Source organism: Patagioenas fasciata, chromosome 6, assembly GCF_037038585.1.
Source record: "Patagioenas fasciata isolate bPatFas1 chromosome 6, bPatFas1.hap1, whole genome shotgun sequence".
Taxonomy (NCBI): Eukaryota; Metazoa; Chordata; class Aves; order Columbiformes; family Columbidae; genus Patagioenas; species Patagioenas fasciata.
This window is the reverse complement of record NC_092525.1, coordinates 17,480,441-17,505,161: the sequence shown is the minus strand read 5'-3', so window position 1 is coordinate 17,505,161 and position 24,721 is coordinate 17,480,441. Positions and strand designations below refer to the sequence as shown.

Below are 24,721 nucleotides of genomic sequence, written 5' to 3'. Positions count from 1 at the left end.
AAGAACTTAAGTCACAGTTTGTCTCTAGCCCAGCGAGGCTGCCTGGGGACCTGGAGGTCCAGAGGGTTACGGCTTCAGGCAAAAGCTTCTGTTTGTTTCATGCAAATGTCTCTGTGTATGTTTTCTTTAACCCTTTGTTATTTTATGTTTTTCTACAGTCCAGGCCTTTTAGCCCACCTATTCACTCATCCAGCCCTCCTCCGATAGCACCTTTAGCCCGGGCTGAAAGTACTTCTTCCATCTCCTCCACCAACTCCCTGAGCGCAGCCACCACTCCCACCGTTGGTAAAAACCTACAGCACTGCTCTTCTTTCACCTTTCCTACCTCTGAACGTCCTTCAAAGATTTCTGAGACCTTTTCATTCGCTAGATCATTCTTCGGGTTCACGTTCATTAATTTTCATCAGGTTTTTAAATGCCAAAAGTGATTTGAGGGGGGTGTGATGGGTCATGAACATGATGCTGCTAGGAAGGATTTCTTTTTGTGGCAGCTCCAAACGTTGTGAAAAAATGAGTGTTTCGTGAAGGCAGAGGTTATCAACAAGTGAATTATAATATAAAATGTGCTTATGGTATCTAAATTGGGTTAAAATAAGCTTTTTTCTGCAGGGGATGCTTGTACCCTGGAGGGGAGGGGGGCTGGGAGCCAGACCTTGGGATTCAGGGGACAACTAATATTAAATCTCTACGAACGTCTTAAAATCACATTTCCTCTTAAAGTGGTAGTGGGAAATGAGGTCTTGAAAAAGGCTCTTCCAACCTCTTTAGCTTGACATGTCCTAGACCAGAACAAAATACTGCTGTTTTCTTTTAGAGGAATGTCCTGAAAAACATGGGTTTTGCAGAGCTCCCCAAGTGTCCCCCAGGGCCTGAGACAAGAAATGCAAATAAAGTCTGGCTGGCAGCTCCCAGGCTCCATGTGCCAGATCCTCCTGTGCCCCCTTCCCCTGTCCCCTTGGTGCACCTTCCCCTGCCACCCCCGCCATCCTCCCAGCTGCTGGTCCCCTCGCTTCCTGCAGCTCCATCTTCCACCAGGAGCATCCTTCCATCCTTTTGTCTTTTCTTTCCATGTTTTTTGTGACAAGCACACCTGGTGTGTGTAGCGGGGCAGGAGCTTTGCAGGTTACAGCTGGTTCTGCGGCAGGAGCTGATCCCAAAACCTCTGAAAAATGAACCCTAGGTATTGGTGTGCTCAGCCGTGGTCCTGGCTGCAGCAGTCCCCACTGTCTGTCACCTCATGAGGCCACCTCTGATGGCTGGAGGCGATGGCGTGGCCTGAGCCACGAGGCAAGTGGCATCTCCAAGGTGCCGGTGGCCGCACGTGCCCACCCAAGCCCTCCCCATAGGTTTGCTGGAGTTTCTGACCTGCGTGTCCATCCTGTTGTTTGCTTCACTCTTGAGGTGTCATAGATGCTTATACCTGTTTGCTGGCTGTCGGTCACTGTCACAGCACGTGCTGGAAAAAAACAAAACACGTCCTGAATGAGGGGCCAGGAAGCCCCGAGCATCCCGTGTGTCGGTCCTGTCTGTGCCCGCTGTCCTGCAGCTTCGGCAGCCAGCCCTGGGCAGTCGCCTTCGCTGGTGCCCGTGACCATGGTGGTAAACATGATTTTGGTGGAGAGGAGCAGCCAGGCTGAGGACAGGGATCATCGTGGGGGCTTTGGAGGGAAGTGGCTGTGAAATGGGGGCTGCAGTTGGGGCTGATGGTCTATTCCCTGCCACAGGACTCCAGGATCTCCTGTAGATTGAGCAGGTGATGATTCCCTTAGTTTCAGCTGGTTTTATTTTGTTTTGTTTTCCCCATAAACGCGTACATTTTTATGAACAAAAATTGACATTTGATGCTTTTTAATGACTTAGTGCACTGCCTGCCCTGAGGCTGGGGAATGATGCAGCTGGGAGGGGGGATGGGAAGCTGCACCCACCACCCCCTCCATGGGGTCTTTCCTTGGAAGAGAGACAAAATTGAGGCTCTCGGGTGACCCTGTGGCAAGCGGACACTGAATGGGGTGGCACTCCCAGATTCCAGGCTTTGCGCTTCCAGCTCCATGTGAAAACCAAGCGGTGAGTGCTGTGTTTCTAGAATTTGGCCTGGGAAAAGGTATGGCAGCACAGAGCAGGTAGGGGACAAGCAGGGACACACGGGCTTCAAGAAAACACAAGCATCTCCCTGTGGTCCTCACTGAGGTGGCTGGGGTGAGGGTGGACAGCAGGGCGAGCATTTCTGCAGCATCCACTGGCTGCAAAGCACAGGGAACACCTCTAATTTCTGGGTTTGTCACACAGTAAGAGGAAAAGACAAGGTGAAAGGTTTGGGTAGGGACAGGCACAGCAGTGTGTTGGGGACCACCAGGGGTCCCGTGGGACCAGCAATGGGGTTGGGACACCCTGAGCTGGCTGGGGCCATGCACAGCCCTCAGCTTGTGGCCACATCAGTCTCCACCACCTTTCCCATCTCTTGTTTCCCGCGGCAAAGTCTGATGGAGTTTGTCTAAGAGCGTGTGGAAGAGTTATTTCATTTATTTGTCCCCCTTGCTGTTCTGGTTTGCTTTCGTTGTGGCTGTGTATGCAGTCTGAATATTTTATTGCAAAGAAAGAAGCTGTTATTTCTGTGTCAGTGACCCTTCTGTTATTTTCTTGTTAAAATCCTTCTCTGTGGTTTTTTTTTTTGTTGATATAGCGCGCTGCTTGATTTCATTTGGGATTTACTTTTTTATTCTTTCTTTTTTCTTTGCATTTCTTCTGTGTATGTTATCAGATGATGCTTTTATTGCCAAGCTGCCCGTGCTTGCACGGCGCTGTGAAACGCCTGCAGGTGCTGTTCTAGCAGAGCATTTTCAAGCCATCTGGCTCCAGAGAGGGCAACTGTGGGCGTCCCGAGCACCCAAGCCCCAGCATCTACTGCTTGCAGCACCTTGCGTGACAGTTTCTTAGTAACAAAAGGACTGCAAGGTGACAGGCTGTAACCTCCTGAATTCAAAAGTATTAATTTAGCAGCCCAAAAACCCATTTTTTTTAACCTATACCCCTACTTATTTCAACAGTACCTGGTGTCTAATGAGGCTTTCGAGGTGGTGTGAGTGCAAAGGAGCTGGTGGTTATGATGGGAAAGGGAAAATTCCAGTTAGGCACCTCCTGCTCTGTGTGCGTGTGTCTGTCTATCTGCAAGTTTTATGTTCTGAAGCACAATGAAAGTACCTACGTGTCACTGTCACTTGCTTTCTTGCCGGCGTGGCATGCGCTGCAGCATCCCGCCGGGGACACGCTCGCTGCTGCTGGGGTAGCTTGGCAGAGACATCGCTGGAGGTGATGAAGATATGGTGTGTTTGCCAAAATCAGCGCGGTTAGAACATTTGGACGGAGTGCGTGAGCCTAGGAGCCTTTCTGCTCTAGACAAAAAAAAAAAAGAGAGAGAACCCCCAGAAATCCTTACCAAGTGGGCAAGAACACTCTTCCATCTAGGCTTCCATAGCTTTGCTTTCTGCTTTCTGTTTCCTAAGCCAAAACCAGAGTTTAATAGCCCCCCTTTCCTTGCACGTGAGCGGCTTGCAGCACCTTGACCCCTCCCCGTAGCGAGATCGATGACCTGCTCTGTGACTCACACTGTGTCCTTCTCTCTCCCTCTCCTTAACCTTTCCCATCCCGCTTCAACTCCCGGCCATACAGAGAATGAACAGCCTTCCCTCGTTTGGTTTGACAGAGGAAAGTTTTATTTGACTTTCGAAGGTAAGTAGTGCATAGCATACCCGGTAACCGCTCACTCCCCTCGCTCTTGCTCTCTGACTCCCGGGGTTTCCTCCCAAGGCTCCAGTCTGGCTTTCCAAGCCAAATGCTATGGCTACTTAGATGACATCGCAACTTCGACCAGAACGGCTATGATTTGGTTTGTGCCATTTATCCCCATGATCTGTTTTCCTCTTTATTTATGAAAACAAACCCCAAAACAAACCCCAAACAAATCAAAACCCAAAAGAATATTCTCATACCAAGACTGTGGTGAAAACCAGAGAGCGAAACCTCTTGCACTGCTGAGGAACTTGACTCTGTCAACCAGGGCTTCTCTCTACTCTCCCTCGCAAGCTGCTCGGGCTGTGGCACGGTTAATTAAAAACCGAAGGGTGACGGGTTTTTCACCAAGCTGGGGACCCCTCCCCACCTCCCATCAGATTTTTCCAGGGTGACAGGTTGGAGAGAGTGAAATGTCACTGGGTTGTGCTGCTGGGGCAGCTGGTTGGAGGCGTTGAGGTGTTTGGGGTCCCTCGTTGATGAAAAGGCATGTTATGGAGGGATGTGGGGAGGACAGAGCTTGTTTTGAGGTGGTTGGCAGCTTCTCTGAGCAGCGTCACATCATGGAGAGGGCAGAGACATGGGTGTTGAGTGGGCAGCCCCATGCCGAGAGCCCCAAGGCTTCAGGGGAAGCCTCACCGCACAGACATCATGCCCATGTTTTTGTTTAAAAGGAGTGCTAGCAAGAGGAACAGGTGCTTTAAACCCCGAAGGAAGAGCTTTGAAGCTGCTGGGGTGTTTGCAGGAGCTGTGCTGTGGATGAAGGATGAAGCAGGGGACAGGCCAGAGCACGGGTCCCATGGGTGTCACTTCCTGTGACTGTGCCATCAGTGTCCCCTCCAGCAAACAGCCCAGTGGCCTGGGATTGTGTTCCCTGGTGGCTGAGGACAAGGCATTGGTGTTTATGGAGTAAACCTCATTTTGGGTGGTGGTGAAGCTGCACCTTGAATCCTGGGATCAGTTTTGGGCCCCTCAGGACAAGGAAGCCCTTGAGGTGCTGGAGTGAGTTGAGAGAAGGGAACGGAGCTGGTGAGGGGCTGGAGCACAAATGTGATGGGAGCGGTTGAGGGACCTGGGTGGTTCAGCCTGGAGAACAGGAGCTGAGGGGACACCTTCTGATCTCTGAACTGCCTGAAAGGAGCTTGGAGCCGGGGGAGGTCGGGCTCTGCTCCCAAGGAACAAGTGCCAGGACCAGAGGAAACGGCCTCAAGTTGCACCAGGGGAGGTTGAGGTTGGATGTTGGGAACAATTTCTTCCCCAAAGGGCTGTTGGGCATTGGAACAGGCTGCCCAGGGCAGTGGTGGAGTCACCATCCCTGGAGGGGTTGAACAGATGCGGAGATGAGGTTCTCAGGGACATGGGGTAGTGCCAGGAGTGGGGTAATGGATGGACTTGATGATTTTGAGGGTCTCTTCCAACTAAAATGATTCTGTGATTCTATGCTGTAGCAGAAGCAGGGATGGATGGATGGATGGATGGATGGATGGATGGATGGATGGAGGTGCTGGTGACCGGGGGGTTGGTTCTTCTTTCCTTTCTTTTTGCTTTTCAATCAGCCGCAACTGCTGGGCCTCAAGGTCCCTGCTCCAACAGCAGCTCCTGGCTTAGACCTGGGAGGGGGCCAGGGAGGAACTGCTGTCTCCTGATGCTCATGGCAGTTTTGCTGCTTCTAGAAAAAATAAAAAAGTATCACTAGGTCGAAGAGTGATCCCTCAGTACATGTACCCAACACTGTACATCCCTGCTGACCCCCTGCTCTGTGGTTTCTCGTCCCCCTTGCTCAATCTAGCATCAGCACTGCGAGCATGTCCAACCCTTTGGGGTTTTCTTGTGGTTTTGAATGGTGTATTTAAATTCTTGTTCTTGGTTCTGGCAGCATGAATGGTCTGGAGTGGTTGGTATGTTTGTCTAGGGCTGCAACAGTGCAGAATTGCCTCTGGGCACATCTCATGACATCTGTTGAGTTTGGCATCTGTAACTCAGGGCATGAAATGCCAGATTACTTTTTATTTCTGAGCTCAGTTTTTTCTGTACTAAAATCCATGTATTGGTAGAACATGAGGTAGTTTGTGTGTGAAAGGGCACAGTGCAGCTTTGGTGATGCTCTCCTGGATGCATGGGCAGAGCTGGGTACCAGGATCACTGGTACTCAGCCATCCTTACTTCACAGCTGTATTTTCCATGTTTGTGTAGGGAAAATTAAGGCAGATGAGCCTGGTGTGCTGCTTATGGCTGGATCCAAAGCTCCATAAAGTGGATTTCCCCTCCCCCCACCCCCAGTATTATTGCATTATTTTGCTAAAATGAAAAGTTTCTAAAAATTACTTCTGAGGCAATAACTGAAAAGCCATATTTTTGGTGGAGGTGTGCCACAGTATGTGCTTTAACTAGACTTGTCTCTCAGGTTTCTGGAAAAGAATTTTAGGTCTTAAAATAAAGAGAGCATACTTTTATATTTACATTAAAAATTTTATTTTAAAAGTTGTTTAGCCTCTGAAGTTATTAAGAGAATAATATATAGGTTCACAGGGAAGAGTAGAGGGAACAGAGAACTCTGAATGCTGGTTACATCCACATGATCTGTGTCCAGAGTCAGATTAGAAACACGGAGGATGTTTTGTTGCTGTTCAGATGAACTCAGACTTTCCAAGGCCAGCTGAGCCTGGTAATACAGATACATGAGACAAGCTGATTTAGTCTTGCATGTATGATTTTTCATTCTGGAGAATGAAGGAGTCTCGTATATGTACAGAGAAATGGTGTAAGAAATGAGAGATGGAAAATGAGGGAAAAGGTGCGTTGGTGTGAGAGATGCTCACCCTATTGATCAGTGCTCTGGGGCAGGGTTTGTATGTTTGGAAAGTGTGGGGTGTTTTTTTTTTTTTTCTCTCCTAAAGAATAATGATAATATTGCCAAGAATCACTGGTGGTGCTGCTGCTGGATGGCTAAAGACCTTCCTCTTGCCTTTCCTCCCGAGATGAGCCTGATGTTCCTCTGCCAGGAGACACCTTCAGTTGTCACCCCTCTACTGCTGGTCTGCGTTTATGTTTTTGAATCTCACCTGTATTACTGGGTGCACGCGATGAGAACATCCCCCTGGCCTGCGTTTGGCTGGATTTGATGGGGGGGTTGTTGCTCGAGGAGCGAGGATGCGCTGTCTGATAACCCACCATGATGCCTATGCAAAGAATTCATAAAAAACACGTTACCCTCCCAGTCTGCAGGTATTTCAGCTGCAATAATCAGGTGGCCGGTGGATTTGGTGGGCTGCCCGTGCCTCAACGCGCGGCTGGCACTGACACAAGGTGTCTGCTCCAGTTTGCCCAGTCCCCAGTGCACAGCCCAGGGCTGTGTCCTCAGGAACAGGAGGCTTGGGGAGCCCATGCTGTCTCCCTGGGCTCATTAGGGTAATTCATGTGTGTGTGGTGATGAGGCTGTCACGTGCGGGTGAGATGCTCAGTTTGTCCATCCGTGTCCTGTGACAGACAGACCCGCTCCACTTATTGAGCATCATTATCCCGGGCTGCGGCTGGAACCACTTATTCCCCTGAGCTTCTTAAGATATATGACCAAGATGAAGACCCGTGGCTATACTAATTTTTTACACCCTTTTAGGTTACATTATACATTTGAAGGGGAAACCCCAGCACCAGAGAGGTTCCTCTGTGTCTCTGGGAGAGAGCAACTTGGGTTTTATACATTAACACGCTGCCTGCACGGTTGTATTTGTAAGGCGTGAGGAATCTTCACCCGCCAATGATGCATTTTTTACAATTAATATATCAAAACTTGAAGTGTAATGCAAGTGACAGAAGTGCTTTTGTCAGGAGATATTATGAAGCCTGATTTCCTGGAGCCAGGCTCTATTATTTATAATACTTGCAGAAAATTTGCAGCAGCAAGCCAGGACCTTACTGAATGTCACAAAGAAGCCACCACAGATTGCTTAGATCTGAGGCAAAAAGCAGCAGAAAATGGGGCTGAGGCAGGCAGCAGCAGATAAAGAAGGGAGGGGATTATTTTTGAAGATAGTCCAAGCAGAGAAGCAGGAGCCCACCAGAAACACACTGCATTTTGCGTGGTCACTTTGCTTTTCCTTCACCCCCACCTGCCGAGATGCTGCCCATCCCCAGGCCGGTGTTTAATCTCATGTGGCTTCAGCTGAAACTGCCACACAGTTGTGTGCTCTAAGTAAAACCCTGGGCTGAATTTACAGCCTGATTCACCTGCCTGATTCAGACCCTGTAAATGAAGGTAACAGAGCAAAGGGGTGTTGGGGTCCCCAGGGAAGCTGCCCCTCCAGAGACCTTTTCCATGCCTTTTTACCTGGTTTGGGGCAAAATAATCCTTGTGTTTAACCTGATGATATATATATGATTATGATATATATATTAAAAAAAGTGGTGTGTTGGAGAAAAATAGATCAGGCTGAACTGGTGGTACCAGGGCAGGGCTGTTGACTCCTCGAGGAGTTTTTTGGGTACCTGGGGGTTCAGCAACTTGTACGTCACGTAGGCAACAGTCACCACTTTGTGACAGGCATGGGGAACGGGACATTGTCCCCCACGCAGGGTTTCCAGCACACCCAGGGCTTCTGGAATATGCTTGGCAGTAATGTTTTCATCCTCAAATATTTTTCGGAGACAGGTATTTCTGGCCAGCAAAGGGAAACCTGTGTGTGACTATGCAGGGGTGAACTATTTTAGAGCCTGGCCAGCATCCACAGATGCACAGCATGACCAAAGCAAACTTTTCCACCTTTTTTTTTTTTTTTTTTTTAATCAACTAAATAAACCACGGATTAATAGCTTTAGCTCTTGCACCTGGAGTTCCACGTTCTCCTCTGTAGCTCCAGATTTCTGACGATGTGCAGATCTGCCACTGCGTGTCTCAGGCTTTGTGGGGCGAGAGCCGGGCAGGAGAGGGGGGATTGCAGGGGTCCCACAGGCTGGGGTTCAGGCAGTGTTGGGGGGGACACTGCTGACACCCCACTCTCCCATGGGCAACCTGAGCCCCCCAGCCAAGGGACAAGGACCCTCCCCAGCCTCTCTTGCCGGGGTCCAGAAACCTGCTGCAAAAACTGTCATGCAAAGCGCTGGGGCTGCCGCGGCCCCGCATGCTGCTCCTGCCTGGGGCTTCTCCATTATTTTCTCTGCTTGCTTTTCTTTTTTTTTCGGGGTGGGGGAAGATAATTTTAAAATGTTTTAAAAGCCTCATCCAAAGCCTAGGGAATTTTTTCTGAATATTTGCCCATAGAGCTAGGCTGGGGATCCTGGTGAGCACCCCATCGCCCTGGCTATGGGGGGGACCGGTGCTATTTTTCTCTGCACGTAAGAACAGGAGGTTTTTGGTCTGTTGCAGGCTCATCACGGGGACCCAGCCCCCTCACCATGGGGGCACAGGACACCCTGCCCGTCGCCGCCGCCTTCACAGAAACTGTCAATGCGTATTTCAAAGGGGCCGACCCGAACAAGTAGGTGCCATCTGACAGGGTCTGGGTGTCAATATGGGGAGGTCCTGGGTTTGGGACAGGCTTGGGGTGCTGTTGATGCTTTGGTGAGCATCTCGAGGGACAGGGACATATTGTCCATGGGCAGGATGCTCCTGAGGCATCCCCACGAGCATCGGTCTCACCCCTAGCAGGCTGCCAACTTGTGCTGCTGTTTCAGCTCGCTCTGGTTTAGGACCACAACAGGTTTACTCCCTGGTGTAGTGGGTGGGAAGGCGGGGGCTGTCACCGCACCCTCCCTGGCATGAACAATCCTCTCCTGCTGCATTTTGAGACCCACTGTTTTCTTCCTCCCCACCTCGATCTCTGTGTTTGGTCCTGCAGGTGCATCGTGAAGATCACTGGGGAGATGGTGCTGTCGTTTCCAGCCGGCATCACCCGACACTTTGCCAACAACCCCGCTCCGGCGGTACTCACCTTCCGCGTGCTTAACTACAACCGGCTGGAGCACGTCCTGCCAAACCCCCAGCTACTCTGCTGGTAAGACCCTGCCACACAGCACCCCAAAGGAGGGTGGGTTTCCAGAAAAATAAGATGCTTTGTAAAAACACATGGCCTGAAATATCTTCCTTGGTAGCTTGCCCTGATTTTGGGAAGGAAATTCTCAAGCCCTTAAATACTTGTCAGAGTTCCCCCTCTGAGAACAGTCCCTTTGCCAGGCAGAAGAGCATCATAGAATCTCTTTGGTTGGAAAAGACTCTCAAGATCATTGAGTCCAACTGTTCACCCACCCCTGGCACTACCCCATGTCCCTGAGAGCCTCATCTGCACATCTGTTCAACCCCTCCAGGGATGGTGACTCCACCACTGCCCTGGGCAGCCTGTTCCAATGCCCAACAGCCCTTTGGGGAAGAAATTGTTACCAACATCCAACCTCAGCCTCCCCTGGCACAACTTGAGGCCGTTTCCTCTGGTCCTGGTGCTTGTTCCTTGGGAGCAGAGCCCGACCCCCCTGGCTCCAAGCTCCTTTCAGGCAGTTGAGAGATCAGAAGGTCTCCCCTCAGCTCCTGTTCTCCAGGCTGAACCCCCCAGGTCCCTCAACCGCTCCCATCACACTTGTGCCTCAACCCCTCCCCAGCTACATTCCCTTCTCTCAACTTGCTCCAGCACCTCAAGGGCTTCATTGTCCTGAGAGGCTCAAAACCGAACACAGAGCATCTGCAGAGAGAAGCGTTTTGATGGGTTTTGCTCATTTTCTGCCCCGCTCTGCTTGTTATATCTCCTGTTTGCAAAATGAGGTGACCTACAGGTTGTATCTGCTGTGCCTCTGCGGAGGCAGCTAAGGACAAGCCAGAGATGGGCAGAAGGGAGGTGATATTTCTCTAAATGTGGGATTAAATGCGGTCCCAGCTGGTGACCAGCACTGCTGCCCTACATGCTTTGTAGAAAAGCTTTTTTTCTGCTGAGGTGGCTTATGCCAAGGGTTAATTCTCCTCTGTGCAGTGACAACACACAGAGTGATGCTACCACCAAGGAGTTCTGGGTCAACATGCCAAATCTGATGACTCACCTAAAGAAGGTATCGGAACAGAAGCCGCAAGCCACCTATTACAATGTGGATATGCTCAAATACCAGGTAGGGGTTTTTCTGTAAGACAAACTGTGCCAAAAAATGTGTGCTTAGTTTATAGATGTAAAAACCGGTATTTCCCTAGTGCAGAGTGGAGATAACACGAGTTGAGGACATGCTGTCCTGCTTGTCCCATCTCTGTGTCACTAGATTGTACTGGGCTCAAAATCAGGCAAACTTTCTATGAGAATCCAAGGTATTGTCTCCTCTGCAACCAAATGCAATGACTGCGTCTGTAAAATGGGATTTCTCCCTTCACCCCTATGGAAACTAAATGTTTTTTCTGTCATTTTGGAAGGTATCTGCCCAGGGTATTCAGTCTACTCCATTAAACCTTGCAGTGAGCTGGCGGTGTGACCCTGCAAGCACTGACCTCCGCATCGACTACAAATACAATACAGAGGCAATGACCACACCGGTCGCTCTAAACAACGTCCAGTTCCTTGTCCCCGTCGACGGAGGAGTAACCAAACTTCAAGCTGTGCTTCCTCCTGCTGTCTGGTAGGAAGAAACCTGCAACCCTACTCTGATTTTACTTTTTTTCCTCACCATTCCCACACGCACGTGGTCAGAGCTGAACCTACGTGCACAAGAGGCAGAATAACAACCCTTATTTCTTGTTTTGGCTACTTTAATCCTGCTGCCTGTCACCCATTGCTTAATTGTTATGGTGCAATGCAAGAGCAGCATTTTCCTGCCCCACGTCAAACCTAAAGCCAAACTCTTAGAATTGTAGTTCTGGAGAGCAGCACCAGAGCTGCTCCCCTAGCCCACACAGCCTTTAGCGAAATTCAAACCACTCCTTCGTAATTTCTTGTTTCCTACAGAAATGCTCTTCTTCATGTGTTTTTAGGAACGCTGAACAGCAAAGGATATTGTGGAAGATCCCTGATATCTCTCAGAAGTCGGAAAATGGAGGTAATTCTGTAAATGTGCATGCTATTAACTCTGAATACTTATATCTGACACTGACCCATTTATCGCGCCTGCACACAAGTCCAGATGTGCAGGTTTCTGCCGGCACTTGCTGGGGGAAAATGCTATTTAAAGCTGGGACCAAAGAGCTTTGAAAAGCAGGGACGAGTGCCACTGGCAGGTTTTTGCCAACTGCTTTGGCATCATGGAAGGGTATTAACACATTGGGTTTGGGCACGGTTGTTTGCCGAGTCCTTTGTTCCACTGACTCCATTTCTGAAGGCTGAGGCTCCATGTCACATCCCTGTCGGGGAACTGCAGCCTCCCACATGTCACCCATGCAGCCTGGCTAAAATCTGCTGGGAGGGTGAGGGGGTTTGGCTCTGTTGCCCCAGGATATGCTGCTAGCTCAGGTATAGCCATGGCCATGGGCTTTACTTGCAGCACGTTGGGCATCTCTTTGGCTTTGCCAGCAAATCTGGTCCCGGGATGCAGGATGTGCCTCTCCGGGCTTGTAAAAGGGTCTCATGTGGGATTTTTAAATCACAGGTGTGGGGTCTCTGCTGGCGCGGTTCCAGCTGTCAGAGGGGCCCAGCACCCCGGCCCCCCTGGCTGTGCAGTTCACCAGCGAGGGGACCACGCTCTCCAGCTGTGACATCGAGCTTGTCGGCGCTGGGTACCGCTTCTCCCTCATCAAGAAGAGGTTTGCGGCAGGTAGGTACCTCGCCGGTGGCTGCTCTTGGGATGGCAATGTCCCCAGTGGCCCCCTCCAACTGTGCAACACATCTGGACTGCCCTTGCTGTGTATTTGTTGGCTGTTCAAGCCACCGCAGCATGGTGTGACAGGGTTGGCTGACATCAGAGGGGCAAAAGCTCCCTCGCATGAAATAAATCCTTACCAGAGCCTTGAGTTTAATGGGCTCTTTTCTGCTGACGGGTCCTGCGCAAAAGGCAAGGTCTGGGGATCTCCAAAGTTTAGAGAAAGGCAGCTCAGGGGAGACCTTGTCACCATGTCTCAGCATTTAAAGAGTGGCTACGAAGAAGGTGGAGACTCCTCTTTTGCAGGAGTCACAAGAAAAGACGAGGGGTAATGGGTACAAGTTACTCCTGGGGAGATTCCAATTGGACACAGGGGAATTTTTTTTAGGATGAGAACAATCAGCCACTGGAACAATCTCCCCAGGGAAGATTCCCCAACATTGGACACTTTTCAGATTCAGCTGGACAGGGTGCTGGGCCAGCTTGTCCAGACTGAGCTTGTGCCAAGAAAGGTTGGACCAGATGATCCTTGAGGTCCCTTCAACCTGGGATTCGATGATTTCATGATTCTGTGACGATTTTTCCGTGGCAGCAGCGTGGCCGTGCGTGTGGGGCTGGTGGTGGTGGGTCCCCATCCCCCAGGAACCGGGGCTGCTCCCTCCCCACAGCTGATTTCTGATCCTATTTTTAGGTAAATACTTGGCCGATAACTGATGGGAGCTTATGCAAGTCTATGGAAAATAATACGGAAAACACCCAAGGACTGCTGTGCGTGGAACGGGTTTTAATTACAGTTTAAGGAAAATGAACTAAATCCTGCACTTGGGACATTTCTGTTGGAAGTGATGACAACTTTCAGCATTTTTTTCCTTGGAAAACACCGTCTTGACCAGTCCTACAGTATCTACTTCTAGATGTAACATTGTTAATGGTTTTAAAATGTAATTATTGTATTTGTAAATTGTACTCATTCCAGTAAGGCTGTATTTTGGCCGTTAGACACTTGAGTTTTAGCATTTTACCATTCATGAAATGGATGTAATTTAAACTGTGGTATATAAATTTAATAGTAGTACTGTTGAATGGCACAATGCTTACAGAGGTAGATTACATTTTATCAATATATACGATTTAAATACAATACTGATAGCTGTTATGAAGGGGGTGCCTCATAAAAAGAGAGTAGAAATGACAGGCTGATTTACTTTTTCTTCAGTCCTTAGTATGTCTCACGGTGATGAATAAAAATCTCTATCTTCAGGTTTAGCTGGTTTAACTCCAGAAAAATATCGCTGTAAATGTGGAGGTTCCTAGTACAGTCTCCCAGCAAAACGTGGAAAAAAATGTTACTTGTACAAAGAGTATTAACATCAAATTTCCATTACCACAAACCTCCGTGAACGTGCCCATGTTCTCTTAGGGCCGCAGGTGACCCATCAGGAGTCCCAGCAGTGTGTGTGTAGGTGACGAGTGCTTCTCTTTGCCCCGTATCTTTACATTTTGCAGATATGTAGGCAAGGAGGTAAGCAGGCAAAGAGGTTGGGTAGTTACTCTGACCTTACACACTGTCCGAAAAAGTTATTGCTATTTTTAAGGATACATTTTCCTGAGCAGTATCTAGATTTTTGGTTGTATTTCTATGTTCCTTCGCTTGCTTTTTCTGTTATTTTTTTTCTTTGGTTGATTGGTTTGAGGTTTTTTTTCCTATTTTTGAAAGCCCCTACACGTTGACGGTGTGGCAGCTGCCAGGGTGGAGAGCTGGTTTCAAAGGGACAATTTAGTGACGTGGGAAAAAAAATGGGGATTTTTTCAAAATTATTTGCAGCTGGTGTTCAGATGCAAAGAGCAGCATAGGAGCATCCATTAAATGGGGTCCTGGCGACTTAAGAAATGTGTGAGATGACAAATAGTGCTAATTTTACAGCCACAAATACTGCCAGGATAGGGCTTGTGCATTTGTGCTGGAAACCTTTGTGCGTGTTAGGATGTGCTTGCTCACAGAGCAGTTTGGAGTGACGTAAGAAAACAGTAATCTGTGCCCACCTTAAAAGAAAACAAGGAAATCTGGAGACATTTCAGTTCTGAGGTGACTCCCAGACTGAGGTATGTGTGATAGGCTGCCTGAGTTGTGTGTGTGCTTATAGGAGGTATCCACACAGAGGTGAAAGCACAATTAAGTTACGCAACTTCATACATCTTCACAGTTTTTGAAAAGACACTTGCCAGAACTCCTGGAGGGAGTGTTCAACTCTATTAATAATTTTTCCCCTGAAATGGAGTTATGTATAAACTGTGTAACTTACCCCTTTCTGACATAGGAATATAAAGCAAAATTTAAGAATCAGTTTTTGCATAATTGGTTTATGCTGTATACAATTGTTATAAACTCATGCTTTGGAAAGTGATCTATGCCATAGTCCTGAAATTAAGGATTTTATAATGTAAATATTACCAGAACATAGATATTTTAGTTTATATTTCATTTGAAAGACAAGGTGTTTACATTAGCACTGGTTTTTTAAATGCTTTTTAAACAAAAACTCCCATAACCCCAGGCTTGCAAGCTTGTCCTGTTTGTGCCCCCACAAAACCCACGTCACATTTTCTGGGTGCGTGGGGGTGCTGTGATGCAGCCCCTGTGGCCTGGGTAGAGAGATGAGTCCTGCACCTTTTCTGGTGTGAATTGCACCCCAGTTTGGTGTGCTGGCAGCCCCACGGGGACACCATCCCCTTCCAGCCACCACCAGGTGACACAAAACAGCTATTCCCAGCCCAAACACTGGGACCAAACCCAGCGGTTTTGGCACAGGTGTTTGCATACTGCATTTGGCAAGTTTTTTGTGTAGTGTTTCAGTTCACGGGGTGTTTGCTCAGCAGCGTCAAACTGCATATCTCTGATTTTCCTCCCTGCATGGCCCTTGCGAGGAGACGCTGTTCTGTGTCCATGCTTGAGTTTTCCTGCTCTGACGGTGTTTGAGCAGAGGGCAGAGCAGCTGAGTGTCCCAGGGATGCTTATTTTGTCAGATTTTTGTCTTCCTGTGTGTTGTGTGAGCGTGGCACCCCAGCATTACCCTGTGTGTGGAGGGGGAGCAGACCAGTTGCTTTTCTGTGCCTGACATGCAGGAACCTGGTCTTCTTTCTACCTGGCTTTGAGAAGGTGTCAGCCAAAAAAATATTATGAGCAGCAGCATGGGATGTAGCAGACTTAAAAAGGGGCATATATAGGGATGTTTATCCCCAATTCCAGCTTCCGTAGTAGCGGTGAGAGCCCTCTGAAGAGGGCAGGGGGGATGCACTGCCCTGTTGCATTCAGGGCACTTGAGCTCTGCAGGCTTCGCCTCTGCTTTTAGGCAGGAAAAAATGTGTATTTTCAGGAAATGCATCTGTTTGGGCCTCCCTGCCCACTAGCAGAGAGCAACTACATCAGTGGGGAGTTGAAAAAGCAGTGATTTGGTTGCCTGTGAGTCACCTGCATCCCTAGAGCCAAGTGTATCTTGCTGGGCATGTGGTCCCGAGGCTCTTTTCTCAAGTCAGGCTGAGGTTGAAAAGGGGGGCTCAGCCCTCCAGCACCGCACCCCTTAACTCAGCAGCACTCTGAGCTGGTTATCTGAGCCAAAAAAAAAAAGGATAAATAAAAAAAAAAAAAAAAAATAGGTGTGATGCATGCACAGAAAGGCTTTGGCTTGGAGACTTGTGTGGACATGTCCTCAGCCACATCTCCCCAGAGGGATTTTCCTTGGGTCCCCAGTAGCCACCAGCAGCCCAGTGCCCGCTGATGGACTGGATGTGTTTTTCCCCATGAACATGTGCAGATTTGGGTCTTTAGATTTGGGCAGCAGGAAGCCTTTTCATTTGCAACTTTCATCTTCTGTTTGTTGCAAATATTGACGATTATCAGCCAGCTTACAGTGCTCCTCACAGGAGATGTTTCAGACCAATTTTCCACTTTAACAATGTTTCTTAATATCTATTAAATTGCTCAATAGTATGAAATATTACCAAATAATAAGTTTTTCATTTGGTGCTTGCATTTATTCCTAATTATCACTTCCCTCTTATAAAGCTGCTGCTTATTTTTGCTGTGAGGCCACTGTCCAAACTGTGTTCCCACCCAGCTCCTCCAGCATGAGCATCACATAAAGAGTCACCACGTCACTTCTTGCAGCAAAAGCATTTTTAGATGGCTGGGCTGCAATGAAAAGGTGTCATATTTTTAAATGACCTAAGAGAGAGTCAAACATCTTTTACTAAAAACGTTTGGACCTCACCCTCGGTTCCCCATCTCCTTCGGCACCGGTGCAGTTCTGCCTCACAAAGGAATCCTGCTCCATTCAGCTTTTTTTCTTTTTTTCTTTTTTAAAATGATAGCCCAAAATATATAACAATCACATTGTACTTTCCTGGTAAGAAATTACTGTCTCAAATATTTCAATTCATAGCCAGAATTCTTCTTTTCTTCTTCTTTTTCTCACAATTTCCCAAGGAAAGTAATTCTCGCGGTGCTGGGGAGTTTTTATGATAGTCAGTGTTTTAATTTTTGTTCCATTGCAAGGCTAGAAAAAGATTTGCAGAAATACCTGTCCGCCCCCTGTGTGACCTCTGCTACCACTTTAGGAGTGACTGCAGATAATGCCGCTGACAATTTTTCCTGAAAGTGAGAAAAGCTAATGTGGTGATGCTCTTCAAAGGTTTGCACACCAGCAGGACTTCACTACAGGCCAAGCAGTAGGGGATGAAACACACCAGGTGTTAGCGAGGTGTTCAGAATATTTTATTCCTCCATTAGAAATCTCTCTCTTCTAAGACACAGAGGGAATCACTGCGGATGTGCTGTCCTGCTGTTGGGTTCAAAATCCACGCAGGAGCGATTTTCCCCTCCAAAACACTTTAAAATTGGTGAAATCACACAGTTGCTTTGACGGCATAAACCGTATGGAGACATTAGTTGTGGTCTGAGAGAGGAATCAAGCCGGGCTGAGGTTTGGTGCTCTGGTTCTGCGGCCATGGGCTGGTGGGTGGAAGGTGGAGGAGAACCTCTCTGAGACACCTCTGAGCCCAGAGGAACCCCCAGAAGTTGATTGGATTTCCCAGGGTATCACCCTGTATCATTTTATGAACTCCTTCATGTATAAAATGTTTATAAATATTTGTGGATTAAGATACACAGGTCTATTTTTAAGATTTAAGTTAATTAATGGCTGGCCTTTTTTGCCTAAACGTGCAATGAGATATATTATACCTTTAGTCTACGATGGCCTAGGTACTGCTTAATCTGTGATGAAAACTTTGCTGCTTACCTACTGTTCTCAGAGAAAAAACTATAAAAGACGTACAGGTTTGTTGCACATGGACTATTGCAGCAAAGCTTTGTATTTGACCACTGGTAATTTGAATGTGTTGTACTGACTTGTTGAAGATAATCATGAAACAACATATTTTAAATGTTACTTGCCTTATAGGTTAGAATACAACTATGTGGATATCATTTTTGTAAATAATGTTTTTTATAAATGTCTTTCCTCCATTTTCCCTGTCACCCATCTCACAAAATCTTGAATATGCAATTATTTACCACGCATAATGTTGCAACAAATAAATCCCCACGTCAGAACAAAGTTTATTAATCTTATACATAAGAATCACATTAAATACCCAATTCAGTTGCGATTTAAATGTGATTTTTTTTTTTCCTTGAAAATAAACAAAACCCATAAACCACCAGTTTTTCCGAGTGAGCTTTGCTTGCATGTGCAGGAGCACCCAGAGGAGCAAGGCAGAGGTGTCGGGGCTGCCAGGTCCCTGGCCTAAAACATTGGGGTGGGCATGTGGGGACACGTGGAGTCCATAGGGACTGTGAAGATGCCTCTGGGGGCTGTGGGGACATAAGGGACCATGGCTGTGGGATCTTGAGGGGGTTGAGCGGACCCATGGAAGCCGTGGGGACGTGTCAGGGCTGTAGGAACACATAGGGGCTGTAGTTACGTGTGAGGACCTGTGGGATCCACAGAAGTCATGGGGATCTGTGTGGGCTGTAGGGACACATGGGGCTGTAGGCACATGTGGGAGCCCATGAGGACATGGGCTATGGGGACTCATGGGGACCTGTGGAGGCTGGGAGGATCCAAGAGGGCACTGGAGAGCCATAGGGGCCACATAGGGGCTGTGCAAACTCAAGGGGGCCATGATGACAAGTGAAGGTTTCAGGGACCCTCTGGGGCCATGGGGACATAAGGGAACTGTGGGGACATGCGACACCCATGGGGGCCCACAGGGGCTTATGGGGACATGCGGGGACTGTAGGGAGAGACCTGCAGAGCTCATGGTGGCTGTAAGGGCACACAGGGTCCTGTGGAAGCTGTGGTGTGGCGGCTGTAGGGGCATATGGAGGCTGTGGAGACCTGCAGACAGATGTGGGGTCCATGCGCACATCCTGGGAGTTCCAAGGACACACGGAAAGTGGGGGCGGCTGCAGGACACGAGTTCCCTGGGGGCCCAGGGAGGCTGCGCGGACACGGATGCGGGGGAGGAAATGGCGGCCCCGCCTCAGCCTGGGCGGGCCGGCAGGGCGGAAGGCGGTGGCAGCCGCTGGGACCGCTTGTCACGTCCCTCCTCCTCCCGTCAGCATCGCTGCGGGGATGCACGGCAGCACGGCCGGCAGCGACCCCCGCTCGGGTAGGTCCCAGGGCTGGGCACTTTTGGGCGGGACGAGGAGACCTGCGAGGCGCCATTCTCTGCCTTCAGCGCCGTGGGTTTCCCCCTCAGAAATGCGGGTTTAACGTCACCACCTGCCCCTCAGGTCCCCCCAAGCGCTTCCCGGTGGCGGCGGTGGATGAGATCCTGAGGGATGTGCTGGGCAGCTGCCTGAGGGAGCAGCAGTACGAGGCGGCCCGGTGCAGGGACATGGCGAAGGACATCGCTGAGGTACCGCTGTGCTAGGGGATGGGGCGGCCATGTCAGAAACAGTGTGGCCAGCAGGACCAGAGCAGTGACTGTCCCTGTGGTGGGCACTGAGGAGGCCAAACCTCGAATCCTGGGGGCAGGTTTGGGCCCCTCAGGACAAGGAAGCCCTTGAGATGCTGGAGTGAGTTGAGAGAAGGGAACGGAGCTGGTGAGGGGCTGGAGCACAAGTGTGATGGGAGCGGCTGAGAGACCTTGGGGGCTCAGCCTGGAGAACAGGAGCTGAGGGGACACCTTCTGATCTCTGAACTGCCTGAAAGGAGCTTGGAGCCGGGGGGGAGTCGGGCTCTGCTCCCAAGAAACAAGCACCAGGACCAGAGGAAACGGCCTCAAGTTGTGCCAGGAGAGGCTGAGGTTGGATGTTGGGAACAATTTCTTCCCCAAATGGCTGTCGGGCATTGGAACAGGCTGCCCAGGGCAGTGGTGGAGTCACCGTCCCTGGAGGGGTTGAACAGAGATGAGGTTCTCAGGGACATGGGCTAGTGCCAGGGGTGGCGTAATGGTTGGAATCTATGCTCTTGAGGGTTTCTTCCAACCAAAATGATTCTGTGATTCTATTCTATGATTTTATCCTCACTCCTTAACAACATGTCAGGGAGGTGGCTGTCATGGCAGGGAGATACCCAAATACGAAGTGTAAAACAAAGGCTGGAGGAAGCCGTGAAAGTACACCAATGGTTGCTCTGAGATGCATGCTGGATTATACAGGTTAATGATGAGGTTTGCTCAAGCAGCAGTGGCCAAACACACAGTTCAGTAAAAATTCCATGCTGTGGTTGCCCTGTCCAGAAATGCCATTAATAAGTTTTAAGTATGTATCAGACCTTTCCAAAATAGACTAGTTATGGTAGTAGCTGAATTCTGCACAGTGATATGTGTGCAAGCTTCTTGTTGATTAAATCCAGTCTTGCTGTAGAGAAGAGATTGTCCTGATCCATTAGTCTTGCAGCTGATTTGGCCCAGAAGAACTCACCAGCATTAAAAAAAGCAGTACTGTCTGCTTTTCCTTCCCCCCCCCTGTAATCAGCAGGTAATTATGAAGACATATGGAGGAGAAGAGGGTATTCACATACAGTAACTCCTTACTTAACACCCGTGCCTGTGTTTCAGTCATGCAGCAGGAAGATGTGCCTGTTTTTAGCAGACAGAAGTGTTGATTCTCTTGTGAAACGACCACAGTAGTGTATGTGGCCCCTGTCCGTGGGACTGGGAAAGTTTGGAGCAGATGTTTCAAACACTGCAGTTCAAAGATTGTCATCAGGATTGTTGCAAGGGCTCAGTACTGCAACATGTGCACTTGTCTATCCCAGAAGTGAGACTTCACCACTTGTGTCTAAACATGTTTTTCTCTTGCAGGTTATTAAGGTTCGGGTAAAAGACCTTATGATACCGAGGTACAAGATTGTTGTGGTGACACATATTGGGCAGCTGAATGAGCAGAGCATGCAAATCGGAAGCAGGTGCCTGTGGGATCCTGCGAGTGATACGTTTGCATCCTATGTGTTCAAGAACACTTCGCTGTTTGCTCTTGCAGTAGTCTATGCTGTCTATTTTGAATAAGGAGGTAGTGGAGTGTAACAGCAGGAGAAATGAACGTTCAGCCTCACTTTTCCCGTTTCTGTTGTTGAAAACGGTTGTGAAGGACCAAGGCAGCTTTCACCTGTTTTGAAATGTGGCTACCTTAAGCCTTTTGGTGGTGAATGTGATAACTGTATTTCCCAGAGCTTTCTCTGGGGAGTGATTCTCTGTGAAATGCTGGTTTGCACCTGATTCTACCTGCTTTCAGAACCAGCTATCCCTGTAGTATTTTTCTCCCTGAATTTGCCCTCACTGTGTGCTCCACAATTAGAAATCACATTTTTGGAAAGCAACAAAATAGATTTAAAACTGTCCCCATTAAACGGTGTTTGCAGTCAGTCAAGCACGTCCCAGGCCCTGTGGTCCTGACTGTGCACATGCTGTGCTGCAGATCCTGCGTCCTGTCGAGCCGTGGTAGCTGGGTGCTGTGACTTATCCTGCCCTGCCTGGGGGGCTGGGGGATCCTCCAAACCTTCCTGCAAGCCCCAGAGATTTGGGACAGCAGCAGAGAGTGCGGGATACAGGAACTTTGCTCGCTGGGGGTTGATCTGGCTGGCCCTGAGCCCCAAGAAGAGCTCTGAGTGCAGAGAAGGTGGCCCAGAGATAGTAGTTCTGCTTGGAGAAGATTGACTCTGTCCCATAGTGTTTGAAATCAAGTGAAAAACATCTTCAGATTATATCGTGTTCAGGTGCATGAGGAAGAGTGTAGCCAACATGTCGAGGGGAGTGGCCGTGCCCCTCTGCTCTGCCCTGGTGAGGCCCCATCTGGAGTACTGGGTCCAGTCCTGGGCTCCCCAGTTCAAGAAGGACAAGAAATTACTGGAGACAGTCCAGTGGGGTTACAGAGATGCTGAGGGGACTGAAGCATCAGGAAAGGCTGATAGAGCTGGGTTTGTTCAGCCTGGAGAAGCTGAAAGGTAATACAATTGATGCTGATAAATATCTCCAAGGTTGAGTGTCAAGAGGATGGACCAGACTCTGTTCAGTGGTGCCCAATGACAGGGCAAGGGGCAATGGGCACAAACTGAAACATGGCAAGTTGCACCTGAATATGAGGAGAAACTTTGCTGTGAGGTGCCAGAGCCTGAAACAGACTGCCCAGAGTGCGTGTGGAGTCTCCTTCTCTGGACGCATTCAAACCCATCTGGATGTGATCTTATGTGACCTGCTCTGGTGACCCTGCAACCCCAACCAGCCTGTGATTCCGTGATTGGAATATATAGATCTATCTGGGCCCTTGTACTGAAGGTGCTTGAATCTAGCAAAAAAAACCCTTTAGTTGGGCTTCTCAGCTGATACCTGCCTGTAGATAAGAGAAGAAACATAGCCCTCTGAGCTTCCCAAGTGTGTGTCCAATCTCCCTGTGTGCAAATTAACTCTCCGCTAGGCAGGACCTTGGGCAGATGTTACTGGAAGCAGCTGGAATAGGGAATAAAGCCACTTTTCTGCCTGCCCAGTGTGGGGGCTGGTGCTCACTGCTCAGGCTCCCCAGCTGACCCGAGGTCTGAGTGACAGGGCCCCCCGTGGGATGCACTGCCCAGAGTTTTCTGCACAGCCTTGGCTTTATTCTGAGCTGAAAACAGACTTTTTGCTGCCCACATTTCACAGCTGAAACCTGCTGTTGGGTTTTCTTAAGTAAGACAAGCATCTAATAAATTGCTTAGTTTATTACACTTTATGTGCAAAACTGAAACTAGAAGAGTAGTTAGATGGGAAAAAATATTTGTATTCTTGTCTAAGAGTTTAATTCTAGATGCTGTAAACACTTTGTGGAATCCAGACAAACCAACCTGAACTGTCACTGCAGCTGTTTGTACTACAATATTTAACATTCAGCCTTTACTCCCTAGTGTGCTCCAAAGAATAAAACTACAGTGAAAGTGGTTTATGTCATGATTATTTTAATACATTATTTAATACATGAAAGCTGTAACGTTGAACCTCGTCAGCATCTGCTGTGCTCTAGCACAGGGAACTGATGTCTTTCTCGCTGCAGCCAATGTTGCAGCAGGACGTGGTGAGCAACTTGGCTATTTCGCGCTTTTTCAGCGCAGTCAATTTCCTGGCACGGTCCAAGTCTCGCTCCGTCTCGGGCTTGACCTGGATTGCTTCGCTGTTGGTCTCCAGCCTCTGATCTCTGTTCATTGAGGGGTCGGCATAACCATTGGTGTCTTGTGAGAAAGGCAGGGGATTTTCGCTCTCTGTCACATAAGAATTAGAAGCTAAAAGTTAGAAGTTGTGAATAATTTATAATATTTCTCTTTACTAGAAAGACAGACCAGCCTGCAGCCAGGGTGCTGAAAGTATTATCATCCGTGTTTTTGATGTGAACAACCAAGATTTACCGGATCACTGGCTTCTCACCAGGGCAGTATTAAAATAGATACGCCAGGTACACATTCTGTGTGTTTAAAAAACCAGTAATTAGTGAATTTATATTGAAAAGTGTTCTTTGTAGGAATATATATTTACCTTGAAGGGTAAAACTGTGATTTGCTATGTTAGCAGTGCTTGACCGGCATATTAACCTGAACTGCTTGTGGCTTTTCTGAAATGCAGATACTGTATTAAGTCACAATTTAAAAGTTCCTGGATGTTCCCACTTAAATGACACTTGCAATTGATGTGCATATTACCAGAGTACAACTGGGCACTGCCTGGTGGAGTTTATGAAGGTAGAGCAGTTATTTCGCGTAGTTTAGCATTGGTGGTTTTTCTCCTTTAACAAACTTCCAGGCAGGGTGTTACAGGTGGCATTGCTTTTTATATCTGATTAAAGCTGCTGCTACAGTAGGATTTTCAAAAAAGGCAGATGTAACTTCATTAAAAGTGTAGAAAGCCTCTGTTCCAGTCATCTGCTTAATTTATTTTATTTTTTTCTAGTTCTTTTAACCTGTTAGAGTACAGTTTTCTAGCAGTGCATGTAGCTGCTGAATTTTCTATCTAAAAATGTGCTGATATACATACAACAGCACGTGAAGATATTTAAATTGCAGAGTATATATTTGACATACTATAATTATAGTATTAGAGTTGTTAATAAAGTTTCTGATTTCTAGAGAGGAAGGAGAAGACAATGGTGAAACTTTCATTGACTGCAGCAGGACTAATCTCTGACATTTAAAATACCATGACAGAGATTTTCAGTGATAGCCTTGGGCTTCCTCAGGTTGACTTGGAAAATCTTGATCTAAATGTTATTTATTTAGCAAAATAGCACACTCAGCTAACCCAAGCAAGCTGGAAGGAAACAAAGTGTGGAGTTGCACCACTTTGCTTGCTGTTTTAAAGCAAAACCTGTTCTGTTCGTGCTTGAGATCTAGCTATTGAGGGGGCAGAAATAAAGGGCAAAGCTATACCCTTAGGTCCAGCCTTGCAGGACATTTGTTTTTTCCCATTCCCCTCAAATTTAGTCACACCTTGCCGGGGTGTGATGAGCCTCTAATGCATTAATTAGTACTTACCCAACAGGTAGTGATAATCAGTCAAATCCCTTTTCCACCGGGAGCCGCCACAGGTGAAGACAACGGCTCGGACGAAGTCTCTCCCGCAGAGCCTCACAGTGTTTCCTTCCCCACTGCCCTGACGAGCTGCGGCCAGCAGAGCCAGCAAGGCCAGCGCCAGCACCGTGCTCCTCATCCTGCCG

General features: G+C 48.4%; 3 protein-coding genes across 3 annotated transcripts in view; 2 read left to right on the top strand and 1 right to left on the bottom strand.

The window, feature by feature from the left end:
• SGIP1 (SH3GL interacting endocytic adaptor 1) overlaps positions 1–18,258 on the top strand; it is a 52,409-nt gene extending 34,151 nt beyond the window's left edge. The window contains exons 17-25 of the mRNA XM_065842438.2: positions 159–285; positions 3,667–3,726; positions 9,149–9,260; positions 9,621–9,776; positions 10,740–10,872; positions 11,165–11,367; positions 11,720–11,784; positions 12,331–12,495; positions 13,232–18,258. Coding sequence (XP_065698510.2) covers positions 159–285; positions 3,667–3,726; positions 9,149–9,260; positions 9,621–9,776; positions 10,740–10,872; positions 11,165–11,367; positions 11,720–11,784; positions 12,331–12,495; positions 13,232–13,254 — 1,044 coding nt within the window. The 3' untranslated portion in view covers positions 13,255–18,258. The remainder of the gene's footprint in view (positions 1–158; positions 286–3,666; positions 3,727–9,148; positions 9,261–9,620; positions 9,777–10,739; positions 10,873–11,164; positions 11,368–11,719; positions 11,785–12,330; positions 12,496–13,231) is intronic.
• Positions 18,259–19,069: 811 nt separating this feature from the next.
• On the top strand, positions 19,070–22,959 carry DYNLT5 (dynein light chain Tctex-type family member 5). Its single transcript, XM_065841923.2, is given in 4 exon segments — positions 19,070–19,095; positions 19,097–19,212; positions 19,337–19,461; positions 20,854–22,959. Coding segments are annotated over 4 exon segments (471 nt in total). The 3' UTR covers positions 21,058–22,959.
• Positions 22,960–23,037: 78 nt separating this feature from the next.
• Positions 23,038–24,721, bottom strand: INSL5 (insulin like 5). The gene is made up of 2 exons (XM_065841924.2): positions 24,540–24,721; positions 23,038–23,276 (listed from the first exon to the last, which is right to left on the bottom strand). Exons 1-2 carry the CDS (start codon positions 24,712–24,714, stop codon positions 23,038–23,040), a joined length of 414 nt encoding a protein of 137 aa, XP_065697996.2. The 5' UTR covers positions 24,715–24,721.

Excerpts from the sequence above, each read along its gene's own strand:
- INSL5 (XM_065841924.2), bottom strand. The coding sequence starts at position 24,714 with ATGAGGAGCACGGTGCTGGCGCTGGCCTTGCTGGCTCTGCTGGCCGCA. Across the intron at positions 23,277-24,539 it reads TGATTATCACTACCTGTTGG|AGAGCGAAAATCCCCTGCCT; the intron begins GTAAGTACTAAT and ends CTTATGTGACAG.